The sequence below is a fragment of the Sminthopsis crassicaudata genome, chromosome 1, assembly GCF_048593235.1.
Source record: "Sminthopsis crassicaudata isolate SCR6 chromosome 1, ASM4859323v1, whole genome shotgun sequence".
NCBI classification, from domain to species: domain Eukaryota; kingdom Metazoa; phylum Chordata; class Mammalia; order Dasyuromorphia; family Dasyuridae; genus Sminthopsis; species Sminthopsis crassicaudata.
The window spans coordinates 667,824,355-667,838,985 of record NC_133617.1 but is presented as its reverse complement, the minus strand read 5'-3'; the positions used below and the strand labels follow the sequence as shown (position 1 = coordinate 667,838,985).

Genomic DNA, 14,631 nt, shown 5'->3' with positions numbered 1-14,631 from the left:
AAAAACCTTTACCAATCCCTCTTAATGCCAGTGACTTCTATTTGTTGATCATCTCCAATTTATCCAAACTGTCAAATCCTCATAATGACAGCTCTCAAGAGGACAAAGAAATGATTGTTTTGTTCTTTCTGGACTGCCCTGCTGGCAGATTCTCTGGGTGCCTTCCAAGGGGAGTGTGTATTCTTGAAGCTCCAGTAATTCTACTGTGGAGCTCTCCTTTGACGTGGCACTTGGATAATCCCTGCAGCCAGGATACATCTCCAAGGACCTCCTCAATCACATGGATTATTTTTTAGTTTGCTCCTTTCCATTTGTGGAAGCCTGTGGTTTACCCTTTGGTGTTATGGCTTGCTTATTGACATAGAAACTGTAGGCTCAGCCCTGTGCAATTGGAATGACTGATTACAGATGTTGTTCAGCAAGCTGAGACGTATTTCAAGAGGGAATTCAAGAAGTCCTTGGAACTAGAATTTGTCTAGAAGACAGAATCTGTGTATGTGTGTATAATGTATGTATATATGAATATAAATATATTTATGTAATATATATTGTATGTTACATATGTAATGTACATACATTATATATATATATATATATATATATATATATATATATATATATATATATATATATATATATATATATATATATATATGATATATATTTTTTGGGGAAGGCAATTGGGGTTAAGTGACTTATCCAGGCTCACACAACTAGTAAGTATACGAGAGTACATTTGAACTCAGGTTCTCTTGACTCCAAGGCCGGTGCTCTATCTACTGTACCACCTAGCTATCCCAAATCCATGTATTGATGTACATGAAAACTCAAGAGGTCAACAGCACCTGTACCTATTTCTTATGGGAACATAGACTTTAAAATTCAAAGTATCATTAGTCCACAGAGCACAAAATCCCAGGGCTGGAAAGGCCTCAAACTTTAAACCCCAAGGAACCTTGAAATATAGAATATCAGAACAACTGGGATCCTCAGAGACCATCTTGCCATCCCTCTTATTTTAAAAAAGAGGAAACTAGAATTCAAAAAGAGGATGGGATTCTAAGTGATTAGGTGATTTACATTAATTAATCAGGGAAAGAGCCAGGACAACAGCTTCAGTCTCCTGATTACCACATCAGTCCAAGATGGAGTCAGAACTAAATAATCATCATATTGATCATTCTTCTATAATAAGGAAAATGACACAGATATAATTGCAGGAATAGAGGCAAAAGACACCATTTTCAACTGCTAAATTAAGCTCCATAATGATCTGCATGATATAAGTTGAAAGGAATTGACTTGCCCCAATCCTAAATAATGACTGGACTTGGGGGAATACTGTTGGGGAATGGGGGAGGAGGGGAGAAGAGGCTTAGTGAGACTGTGAAAAAGAACAATTTTGGGGGGCAATTAGATGTTCTAGCAGATAGAGCACTGACCCTCTAATCAGGAGGACCTGAGTTCAAATTCACCCCAGATAGTTATTATCGGTGTAACCCTTGGCAAGTCACTCAACCCTCATCTGTAAAATGAGCTGGAGAAGGAAATGGCAATCCACTCCAGAATCTTTGCCAAGAAAACCCCAAATGGGGTCATGAAGAGTCGAACATAACTGAAACCAATGGAACAGCAAAAATAACAAACAGGCAGGGGTAAACTACTGATTTAGAAGTGACTTAATCATCCTCAAAATTTTGGATGAAATTCTCTAGAGAGAATGAGAGTAAAACTCTGCTTGATCTGAATGAGCCCTGTAAAATTATGTGAAATCACCAACAAAATGTCTCTTTTGATTTACAAACCCAAATTGTCTTGCATCCTTTCGGACAAGATAAGCTTTCTTAGAGGAAGTCACAACCCCGGCAAGATTTCACATCCACTGGAGACTTCCCTTAGACTCATGCATAAAATGGGTGTTCAGAAAATGACTCCTTGATCACTTCTTTCTTGAGAATGATATGCCCACCAAGAGAATCCCTCTTGGTGTTTCTTTAACAATAAAGCCTTTTTACCATAACCTTTGGGTTTAGCGAAATTCCTTTGCCAGAACCTATGCCTTGGAGAGCTGAACCTCACCCATTCCTGCCTAACCTCTTCTTCGGTACCCTCATCCCTCATCAAGAATATGCGCAAGAGTCACCAATGAGGAGAAGATGTCCTGGATTGTGCTTCTAGAGGTAGTGCCCATAGACTTAATTAGGTCTTCATGGATCTGTTGAAGTATTTGAGCATTCTTCTAGAGTCTCTAAGAGGATAAGGACTCTGTGGTTTTAGTGAAAAGAACTATCCTTCTGTAGGTTATATATAATACAGCACATCTGGAGCTTCTAAAAGCATCATGGATATTGAAGGGGTGGATATAGTAGCTCTAGTTTGTTCACAAACAAATAATATTGTTGAAATATCTTCTTTCTTTGAGGCAAAAATCCAGATATTTCGGAATGTTTACTGAATACTGGAGCTGCCTCCAAATAAAGGCCCAATATTTGTGACTCACCACTCTGGGATTACTCTTGAACCTTTACATGCTTAATTTGGAGAAGAGAGACTTATGTAGGAGTGGGCAGGAGGTATAGAGGAGGTGATAATGGTTGGCTTCAAGTATTTGAAAGGCTGCCATGGCCATGATTTCCTTTTCCTCTGTATCTTCCTGCCTCATCTTTAGGAGCAAGAGAAAGCCAGAAAAGATGAAGTTGAACTGTATTTATATGAAAGGGAGTCTGTATGTTTTATGAAAAAGATGCCACTAGAGAAACTCAAGAGGTTGCAAGCTACGGGTAATATATACTGGCAGCAAGATCCCTGAGGGTGCTTGCTTATTTTGGCTTCATTAGATCCTCCCCCACCCCCAACCCACTGGGAGCTCTTAGAAGATGCCAGATTCAGCACCTGAATCTGGAACTTAGCTCTATGACCCTGAACATTATCACCTTCATTACCATCAAAGGCCTCATGTTTCTCCTCTAGAAACAGGAATAATAATAGTACCTATTATTATCTAATAGTACATAGTACTATTATTTATTTCTATTACTAATTATGACTAATTTCAGGATTCTTGAGATCATCAAATGAATTAACATATGTAAAATGCTTTGCAAATCATAAAGCTACATTTATTAGTATTATCACCATCATTATCATCTATTATTGGAACCTGTAGTGGTCAACCTGCTAAAGCATTTGACCAAAGAACTTCCTTCTCTTTTATCAGCTAGATTCAGGACAGTAGTGAGATAATTTCTTCTTTCCCTATGAGACTTTGAAACTCTAAAGGTCTTCCAATTCCCAAGTGATGATTTTGTGATGGTACATTGGGATATCTTTTGTCTCAATTCTCACTTAGACTTTACTCACTAAATGGGCCTTGCCTCAGACAAACTGAGACCTGGGAAAAAACTAAATCAGAAAGGCCAAGGTCACCCTCTACATTTCAGGCCACAGTCAGCTGCCTTGACTTTTGCTTTGCTACTGGACTTCTATGACTGGAGGAGACAGTGAGGCGGATGATTGGCAGCTGGCCTTCCTTAAATGCAATTCATTCCCACATCAAGAAGGCCTTCTTGTGATGTCATTGGTTCTCTTTGAGAAGGAAAGACAAAGAAGAAGCATGTGATATATATATATCTTAACGGTACCTGCACAAAAATGAGAATTTGGACATTTGCCTGGTCATAGTTTGCTGACCAGGTAGAGAGTGCATAGGGCACTGAGAGGTTAAAGGACTAGCCTACAGTCACACAACTAGTTTGTATCAGCAGAAGGACCTAAACCCTGATTCTGATGTCAGTCCCCTCCCAATTAGGCTCTCCTTTCTACGACATCTCTGACTAAATATGGAAAGATTGTAGTAGGCTGTTGTGCCTTTTAGGGGATATGTGGCATGTGGGATTAGAATTGACTGAAAAGTAAAGCAAAGGCTTCAAGAACTACTCCCAAGAATAAAGAAGTAGATGGAATGTCTGAACAAAGAAAAATTGGAGATAAAAGTAAACTCTTCAAGAGTTCTTTGCTAAATCTTTGTAAGACAGAATTATTTTCTTCTTAGCTTGGTTTCCTGCTGCATTATTTTAGGAATATCATAATGCTGTAGCTATGGGGACTTTAGAATTCATTTTTAATTGCACAAAACTGTCAAGTGTGGCTTCTTCTCTATGCAACAATTTTGTTGACAAATTATTACTTTTAACAAGCATGGGCATTTCATCTTTTTATAAAGTACTATCTGAAATGTTAGCAAACTTTTTTTAAATAGACACTTCTCTTTCCTATGCATAGTTGTTGGTTTGAAGGTCTAGCTGCACAATTTGCAAATTCTGAGATACCATTTTAATTTCTCTTTTAAAATTAAACTAATTACATCGAGACAAAAAGAATCCTTTTTTTTTTCTTCCACTTTTGGAGAACTACAGTACAAAGAGTCAGGGATGATACAGAAGCGCTTTCTATTTGCATTTAGAGGACCTGGGTTTGGATAAATAATACACATGTGGCTTTGAGCAGCCGCTGTCCTTTTGTGGGCTCAGCCATTTGTAAAATGACTGTAAAATAAAGATAATCTCTAGAGTCAGTTGCAACGATCATGATCTGTAATGATATGATCTGTACAGGGAAGAGCTTACACGAAGGGATTTTGAAGGTCGTCTCTGGCTTTTTAAAACTGAAATAAGTAGAACTGAAATAAAGTGGCCGCATCTTTGTCATTTACAGCTCTAAATCTTAGTGTTATCTAACTAAGTGCAGAGTTTACTTGGGCTTTTTAGAATAGTCTTCATTTTCTGCTCTCAGTGACCATTATATTGTACACTCCTGCAGTAAATGCTAGCAGTGGAATTCATGTAGCCGCGGCCACAGAGTAATACCAAAAATAGCTGACACAGCACTTGAACGAAAAGGGGCGCTTTTCTGTACTTGAGACAGACCCTGTGGAAGGAATGTCAGCCTTCCGCGGCGGGCTCTTACCCCTTCCCACCCGGATTGCTGACAATAAGCCCCTCAGGGCCGCGTCTGCCTCGGGAACTCTCCCCTCCGATTCTTTTTCTGTTTAGACACTGAAGTGATGTTTTTAAACCGCAAGTCGGATCACGTTACTGCCCTTCTCTATAAACCCCAGTGACTCCCTATTGCCTCCCCACCACATGCCTTTCAAAATGCAGCCCCTTCCTACCTTCCCAGTCCCCTCCCCCCTCCCGTTTGATCCAGGACCCGCTTGTAGGGGACTGTCCAAACAGGACACTCCCCTCCGCATTCTCCGTGGCTCTCTGACCTCCCCACTAAAATCCCAACTTCCACAAGGAAGTCTTCCTTTTTCTTTTTTAATTAACAATTGTTAATTTCAGTGCTTTCCCTCTTAATTACTTCCTACTCTCCGGCACACGGCTGCTTTGTATTCGTCTGCATCTGGTTTCTCACCAGTCCGAGCTTCTGGAGGCCGGGGGCTGCATTTTGCCTGTTTGCAGCCCCAGTGTTTAGTGAAGTGCCTGGCACATAGTAGGTGCTTAAGTTATTGACTGATGGCGCGGACGCTGGCTGTCTGACACAGAACTCACGGGTGCCAGCGCTAGGCCCTCTGGCTGGAGCGTGCAAGACTGGATTTTACTCCCGCTCCTCCGAGCGTCCCTAGCGCTCTTCGGGGCGGTAAGGCTCTGATTCACATAACAAGAAGCGATCGACTTCAGAGAGCGTCTAGCCCAATCCCCTTGGCGGACTCGACATTAAGCACCTACTGTGGACTGGGAAGTGAGACGGAATTCCGGTAAAATACTATCACCGAATTAAAAACTTTGGGGGGGAAGTGCTTTTCTGCGCAGACTCCTCCCCCGACCGTGTATCTCCTAGAAAAGCGGCAGAAAAAGGGGGTGGGGTCCGAGAGCCAGAGGTGGGAGAAGCGAAAGGGAAGCGAGGACGGGAGCGTGCGCAGAACGCTTTGCTTCCATCACCGACTTTCCTTTTCCCTCCCTCATAGAGCTCAAGATCTTTAGGCCAGCTCCGAAGCAGGCCCTTTCCCCGCCCCCTTCTCCTTCTTTCCCCTCCCCCCGCGCTCTTCTCGTTCTTCCGTTATTCCTCCCTCGCTCTCGCGGGCTTTAGTAGGGATCTCGCGTTGTTTGGTGACGCCAAAAGGCAGGGGAGGGGGGAGTGACGGGGAGGGGGGCGGAAGGAGCTGAAGGGGAGGGGGCTGCTGAAGAGGGAGGCAGGACCTGAGTGGGAGGAGGGGGAAGCGCCGGTAGGTTAATGGTGTCGGGCTGCGGACTCGGAGGCCGCTCTTTCTTTTCCGCCACTTGAAGAGCCGCCAGGTGAGGACCGTCCCTTCTTGCCCTGGGTCCATCCCAATTCCTGCGGACAGGGGGGCGCTGGGCTCCGGTCGGGACCGCGGCCTGGCCGGTCGCGATCGACGGAGCTCGGAGACCGACCCCCCTCCCCACCCCCCCCACCCCCGGCCTCGCGCGCGTTCCCGGGAGCCCCGCCCTCCTCCCCCTCCCCTTCCCCAGCCGGTGCCCGGGCCCCACCGCCTTCTAACCGGCCTCCTCCTTCCTCTCCTGTCCCAGGGCCAGCTGTCGCTGTCGCCGCTTCTGTCGCGATGGGAGCGCAGGACCGGCCGCAGTGCCACTTTGACATCGAGATCAACCGTGAGCCGGGTGAGCGAGCTGGGAAGGAGGGGGGGTGGCCCGCGGGGTCCGGACCTGCTCTGCACACGCCCCCTTCCTCCCTTCTCCGCGTCTCCGTAGAAGAGATGCTGCCCGAGCCCCTCTTTGTTCGCCCCTCACCCCTGGGCCTCGGAAATGGGGCGGCGCCCGGTGCCCCTGCTCCCCGCGGCTCTTTCGGGCTGTTTACGAAGTCGCCCCTCGGAGGGGGAGGAGGTGCGGGCCGAGCGCTCGCGGTTTGACAGCTGAGGAGAGGGCAGTGACGTGCGCAGGGCCACTGGGTCCGAGCTGAGGTTGGAGGCCGGACCTGAGAGTTGTGGGTCAGTGCGAGCCCGCGTCCTTTCCGGCTTTAATCCCGAATGAGTGACCGTCCGTATTTCAAGTTCTCCTCGGTTAACAGGCAGGGCTCCATTAAACTGTCCGCCCTAGAACTGCTACCGCACAACTAACTGCACCAAGTGTCAGTTAAAGTGTCGGAGTGGGAGCTGGGAAAGCGCTGGGGATGGGCGAGCGGGCCCTGGGATTTTCGGCGACTGGAACCTGACTTTACTGTCCCGGGCTCCCTGTGCCTCGGGAGCTGAAGTTGTAGTTCTGTAAACATTTATTAAAGCTTTCCACCGAGGAGGTGTGAGGTGCAGGAGTGGTCAGTGGTTGATTAGTTACTCTGATGAAAAGCTTTTTATAGGCAGACTGCTATGGAAGTCTCACCATAAATAAGTGAGGTGCCCTATTGTGACCAAATCCTTCTAGGCTCCCTCGCTCACTTGTCTGTGTTGTCTATGGGTCTAGAATTAGGGTGCTACCCACCTGAGAGAGCGCAGCACTTTTGTGCTGAGAACAGGCTGCGGCCGCCCAGTGGGACTTCCAGGGCATCCTACCCCAGGCTCAGTGCTCCCTGCCCTCTTGCCGGACTGGCTGCTTCTGATCTGCCTACTTGTTCAGTTTAGCATCTTTGGTGGCCCCGCGGGGTTTGATCCCTCCCCTTCTAGAAGTTATCTCGCTCTCCAAATGCTCTTTCCCCTCTAACTTAGAAAATCGCGCAGCTGATCGACCCCCTTCCCAGTGCCAGGGAGTTACGGTCTCACATTTCTGCCAGTCTGGTTTTACACGGGAACGAATGTTTCCGATGTTACCTCGCTGAAGCACTGAATCAGCAGGTCAGACTGCATTTTCGAGAGTCCAGAGCCAGAATTTCTGCTACTTCTTAATAAAGCTGTGAAAATGAATTTACTAAATTTGTGCATAAAATTAGTCTGTTTTAACAGTTTTTTGCACGATAATCCCGGTAATTTGTATCATAATGCAACATATTTTAAATAAGTCATGCTACCAAATAGTTCGGATTGCCAAAGGCAAAATACTTACTTTAATGTGTAAATATTTTTAGAACATGTTCCTTTCCAAGCTGTTTTTGCAGGATTGTGTGCTATCTAGAAAAAAAAAATCCATCAGTGGCTCTGTTAAGTGACATCAACCAAAAGCTTATCATAGTCCTTGTAATTACTGCATTAGGTAGTTTGTTTCATCTCCCTTTAGCACCTATTGGAAGTTGTCAGAGTCTGACCTTTAGATCAGGTGGAAGATTTTCTGCATATTAAGTTTTAAGTAAACTGTAAAACCCTGTTCCTTGAAAATGCAAATAAAGTTCACTGCAGTTTTTCTTTTTGTAAACTAGAAATAATAATCGCACCTAAAAATAGCAATGTTGTTGTGAGGACAAATGAGATAATGTTTGTAGAGTGTTTTGCTAACTTTTAAGCCATATAAATGCTAGTTGCTATTGTTATTATATTATTATTACTGTGTTCATGATTTTGATTATATCATGTCTTCAGATAGCGATGCATGGTGTTGCTATGACGTAGTGGTTCAGTAAATATTTATTAAGTGCTTATCTTGGAAGTAATGTGGTACTTAATTGTTCTAACCAAACTCTATTTGATCCACTGTGGGATCACTTGTTGTTACTTGTTGATAATATAGTTTTTTCTTTCATAAACCTTACGTAATGTAGAGGTAACCCAGAGTTTTTAAAGGTTATACTATTGGAGCACAAACTCTGGCAGTTCCTACTGGGGTGGAAAGGCTTTCCTTATTCTTTGTGTGTATCTTTTCTAGAACCAGTCTAACTTTAATCCCAAAGGCCCATCACTGGGGACTTAGCCTTCAGATGATAAATTATTTCAATAATAGTGGAAAGGACTGTCCAAGGCAGAAAGGGGCTGATATATAGATATATTTATTTATTTTTGGCTTGTGGTAAAAGGCCATGCTAGTAAAATCAAGAGCCCTTGAAATATTTACTATAAAACAATAATAGTCCAGGCACATTTTATTAAAGGGAACAGGATTCATATGGAGAAGGGTGTGCTTACTATTACACAAAACATCCTGAATAAAAATTTTTTGTACTTATTTGCACATATTAATATTATACATTTAAAGTGATTACATTAAAATGTGTCATTGGCATTTATTTAATTTCCACTTAGCTTTTCAGAAAGATATTTGTTGAATGATGTGAACTTTATCTGGATCAAGTGTCTTATTCTCGAATAGAGTTTATTCACAAAAATATGTTCTATTTTTTTGTATATTTGGTGTTCATCTGGTGTTCACAAAAGCAAAGTCATTGCCATCAAGGAGCTTATTATATGGTCTAGTAGGAAGATGCTTCATGTTCCCAGATAAGAAAATATGTACAAAATAAATATGCAATTATATATAATATGAATAATTCTTTTGGAAGTGAAAGCAACAAAATAATTACAAGAAAATTTAGAGTTGGCTTGTTATTAGAATTCAAACCTACCTTGGTCTCTGAAACTGAATTGCTTAGGTGTTAATGGCTCTGAGTTCAAATCTTATCTCTGCCACAGTAAAATAAGCTAGTTAGACTAGATTACTTCTATGGCCCCTTTTAGCTCCATATCTATGATTTATGTTGTAGAGGAAGTTACTACTTAGGGAAGCTAACAACAGTTGATGGAATCATTGCTCCAGTTTTTTTTTTTTTTTTAAAGTAGAAGAGCAAGGAATATTAGAATGTAACATAGAAACTTAACTCTTCTCCCTTCTTTACCATGAGCCTCATTTCTGATCAGCTGGTCAAATCTTCTTCTATCCCCATAACATTTTTCGGAGCTTTCCTTTTCTCTGTAATCACATAGTTCTTACCTTGGGTCAGGCTCTCAGCCCTTGCCTGGGCCATTGCAACAAGCTTTAATTCACCTCTGTACATCCTTAATATTCTAGTCCTTCACAGTTGTCACAGTTGTCAAAATAACTTATCCCAGGGGTAGAAATGACTGTCTCACTAGGTCACCTTCAATGGGTGTAAAAAGTTGTACCTGTTGTTTAAAGCCCTTCACCCTCTGGCTCCTACCTACTTTCTCGTTCTCATTATTCACTTTTATACATTTTGTCTAATAATCACACCAAACAATGAATTGCTCCCCACATTCAACATGTCATCTCCTGACAGCCTTGTTCGCCATACCCATCTTGTCTCAGGATGCTTATTAGATGCCATTCCCTACCTTCACTGCTTTCTTTTCCTCCCCCCATAGAATTCTCTCCTTGAAATAATTTTGTATTTTGTAGGATATAACAAACTCAGAGCTGGTTTTGTTTTTTCCCATTGTATTTGCTCATACATTGCCCATTGCTCAGTCCTTGCTCATAGTAGATGCTTAAATAAATTTTTGTAGTGTAAGTGAGTGGTCAGGACTTTTTTTGGATATCTGAAATTCTTAGAGACTTTTGAATGCTTTTTGTTTGTATGTTAAATTGAGTTTTAAATATAGTCTATGTTCTACCTTCAGGAAACTTTATAAAAAAAAAGATTTAAAAAAGACAAATAAAAGTTTGGCAAAATCAGCCAACAACATTAACTGAAAGAAGAGGTTGGACTGGTAGCTTTTCATATCCCTTTTGTCTCTATATCTGTGGTCCTGTAATCTGGCATATGAAATATTCTACTGGACCTACACTTGGTCATCTTATGAATTTGAAAAAAGCTTATTTTGGGAGAAAAGCTGGTTAATTGTTCTACTTTCTTCAAAGAAAAATTGCCTTTTTTTCCTTAAAAGTTTTGATATAGGGAATATGATTATAGACTTCATTACCAGGATTTGGAAAATACCACTTCCATATTATCTTTATCAGATTTTCTGCAAGCTGCCTTTTCTTTGGTCCAAAGATCACCAAATGTATTCATGTTAATAAAGGCGCTTTTGGGAATAACTGTTAAAGAGAAACTTTTTTCTTCCTACATTGATTGGTCCCACAGGAAAAATTCCTTTACAGATATCACCTATGACCTTTTCATTACCGTAAAAAATTGCAGAGTAATCAAGCAGAAGAGGTTTTTTAAGTATTGGAAAAATGTAGTTATGACATCCTTGGACTGACAATTCTGATTGTCTCCAGTTTTGAATTTTAAATAAATCAGGAAGAGGTTTTGCTCTGCTTTGTTTTCTTTCTGAGAGTATTCTTGGCTTTAGAATTTCCTTTTCTACTCCTACCCCCACAAAATTGGAATAGTTAACTCCTGTTATCTTCCAATGATCCTACTATATTATATTAGCACTTTGGTGCTTTTTATTATTTATATGCAGTCATCTCATTCATTAGACTAGAAATTACTTGATTGCAAAGACTAAACTTAGTAGTAGATGTGAATCAGTGAAACATTGATTCAGACCTGAGTAATGGGGATAAAATTGAAGTGAGTGTTTTTGTCTGTGTGGCATTCTGATAATACAGAATTAGTAAATCATGTGCCAAGAAAAATTGAAACCCATCTAAGAAATTAGTTATTCATAAATATCTATTAAAAGTCTTATCATTCATGGAACTGAACTAAATACAGGCTCTGGGGATTTTTATGTGTCTAGAGTTGATAATACCTCCCTTTGGTGGAATATATTAACTGGAAGTGAGACAGTCAACAGCACTAAGAACAGAAGTGAATTAATATGCCATGATACATACAGCTTATTAAGAGTAAGGAACCTTTTGACTGCAGCAATTTATGAAAAAATGAGGCACATAATCAGTGGTGGGGAAAGGTATAGCTCCAGAGCACAGATCTAGAGCATTTGTCTCCTTTGCTGCTCTCCCATTCTCTCTTGTGTCATCCCTTTTTTTAGAGGGAAGATAAAATTTCGTCTTTGTATTCTTAATTTTTGAATACAGGAGTACTTGTAAATACTGTACTTAACAAATTTAATTGAATCATGTTGAAATACTGAAATATATGAAAGGGTAAAGAAGCTATCCAATATAAAGTATTTCTTTTGAATTAAGAAAAATACTTCTGTGAAAGCACTTCTTAAGCAAACCCATAGTAAATTAAGTTGTCTTTTTTATAATATGAGAAAAAGGGCATTGTTGAAGTTTTAGTGGAAAAGCTAAAGCTCTTGAGATCATGGAAGACATGGAAGAGAAAGGAAGAAAAGGGAAGGCATGTGTTAAGTGCTTTACAGGTGTTATCTCATTTGATTCTCATATCAGCCTTGTAGATACTGTCACTATTATCCCCATTTTACAGATGAGAAAACTGAGGCAAATAGGATAAGTTACTTGCCCGGGGTTACATCACTAATAAGTGAATATGGCTGAATTTGAACTCAAGTTTTCTTCACTCCAGATCCTTTTACTTTATATACTAAGTTATTATTCATAAATAAAATTAATCATAAATATTTGTTAAAATTCTTCTTGTGCATGCTTATGCCTCAAGTTAATGGTACTAATAAAGACATTTTCAGCTCTAATCTAATCTTATCATTTTACAGTTGAATAAATTGAGGCCCAAAGAAGTAAAAAAATTACTTCTGTGTTGTAACTGTTACTTTGGTTTAAAGTTTCTGCTATGTTCTGCTAGTAGATTTCATATGTATGCATATAGTTTGGGCTGGGTATGCCAGGCACTCATCAATATCTTCATTTTAAAAGTTAAAAATTTTTAATTAATGAGTATTTTCTTGTTCAGTCTTTTATCTAAATTTATCTTTTTCTCCCTTAGTTGTCAATTCTTTGTGACTACAAAAAAATCTGCTTTAAATATTTTTGTCCTTATTCTTTTAACTCTTTGAAATATAGGCTTAGTAGTGGTACAACTAGGCCACAATTTAGTAAATTTTTGGACATGGTTCCAAATTGCTTTCCAAAATGACTGACCATTTATTTCACGGCACTACTAACAGTGTGTTAATGTACCTATTTTCCTGCAGCCCATCCAGTATTTGTCATTTTCTTTTTTGATCATCTTTGCCAATCTGAGGATATGAGATAGAACCTTAGGGGTGTTTAAAATTTGTATTTCTTTAATTATTAATGATTTAGAATATTTTTTCATATGGTTAGTGAATAACCTCATTTCTTCTTAGGGAAACTGCCTGTTCATATCTCTTGATTTTTATCTATTGGGGAATGGCTCTTAGTTTTATAAATTTAAATCTCCTCCCATACATATCTTAGAAATGAGACCTTAATCAGAGAAACTTACAATGATTTTTTTTCTCCCCATTTTAACACCATTTAGCTTAACCCTCTTTTTTTAAACTTAATTTTTTTTCTTCTTCTTTTTTTAAATTTTATTTATAAAATTTTTTGACAGTATATATGTATGACTGATTTTTTAATAACATTATCCCTTGTATTCATTTTTCCAAATTATCCCCTCCCTCTCTCTACTCCCTCCCCTTGATGACAAGCAATCCCATACATTTTACATGTGTTACAATATAACCTAGATACAATATATGTGTGTAAATCCCATTTTCTTGTTGCACGTTAAGTATTAGCTTCCGAAGGTATAAGTAACCTGGGTAGACAGACAGTAGTGCTAACATTAATTTTTTTTTCAATTGACAAAATACCATCTTCTCTCCTCCCAATTAAAGGGGGGAAAGGAAGCAAAATACTTGCAACAAATATGCATAGTTGAATAAAAACAAATTCTCAAATGGCTATCACCAAAAAACTTGTCTCTTCGAGGCCTCTGAAATTATGATTAGTTGTGTTGATCAGAGATTCCAACTCCTTTATAAAGAAAAATGATGAGAGGTATGTACTTAGCACTAGTGTTCTGGGTTTGATTCATTCTGCTCCCTTCTTTTTCTCTTGTTCAGAGGGTCACAAGTTTTTTTCCTTTAAACTTTTCTTTGAATTTTGGGTTCTACACTCCATGGTCAAGATTTTATTTTACTTAAACAATTCTTTTGCTTAATCTACTCTTTCTTGTTACCCCTTCCCCTAAGTGTCCAGCATCCCCCTACCTCTCCCCTCCTTGTTTTTATAGTCTTAACACAAACCTTAACAGCACAATTCTTGGCACATGATGCTTTGTAAAGGCTTGTTTTCTTATATTTAATCAGATTACATAAGGTAATATCTTCTACTCTTTCTTTCCCTTTCCTTCCTTTAGTGTATCTTTCCCTCTTCCTTGCTTTTCTAACCATTAAAACGTAAACAAAAACAAAACCTCCGAGGCCTTTTTATCATTTTTATTATAGCTAACATAAAGCACTTTATTGCAGGCACCATATTAAGTGCTTTGCAGTTATCTCCTTTGATATACACAATAACCATAAGGAAATAGGTGCTGCTATTGTACCTTACATATTGGGAAATGAGTGCTAAGGCAGGTCTTATAAATGACTTATAGGAGTCTTCAGACTGGATTTGAACTCAGGTCTTCCTTACTGTAGGCCTGATGTTCTATTTATTGGGCCACCTAGGTGCCTTTCTAAGGGGCCTTTTGTTTAATATTATTAGACTCCTCTATGACTCGATGTGAAGGTTTTGAAGAACGGGTCTCTCTACTTAACTTAATGGATACCTACTTTGTTTCCACTTGGATTGTAACTATTGAAGGTGCTGCCATAAAATATTTTTTATATATGTAGTCTTTTTTTCTAGCTTTGGCCTCCTTGGGGTAAGTCAAAAGGCATCAGACTCAGTTTTCCTGACTGATGTG

The 14,631-nt window shown here is 40.0% G+C and overlaps 1 protein-coding gene across 6 annotated transcripts in view; it reads left to right on the top strand.

Moving 5' to 3' along the window:
• The first annotated feature begins 6,091 nt into the window (after positions 1-6,091).
• Positions 6,092-14,631, top strand: part of NKTR (natural killer cell triggering receptor) — a 58,608-nt gene continuing 50,068 nt past the window's right edge. For 4 of the 6 annotated variants that reach the window (XM_074283186.1, XM_074283185.1, XM_074283184.1 and 1 more), the window contains exons 1-2: positions 6,092-6,296; positions 6,549-6,638. In XM_074283186.1, the coding sequence (XP_074139287.1) occupies positions 6,581-6,638 (58 nt within the window). In that variant the 5' untranslated portion in view covers positions 6,092-6,296; positions 6,549-6,580. The remainder of the gene's footprint in view (positions 6,297-6,548; positions 6,639-14,631) is intronic. The other 2 variants (XM_074283187.1, XM_074283188.1) reach the window with 1 other exon arrangement.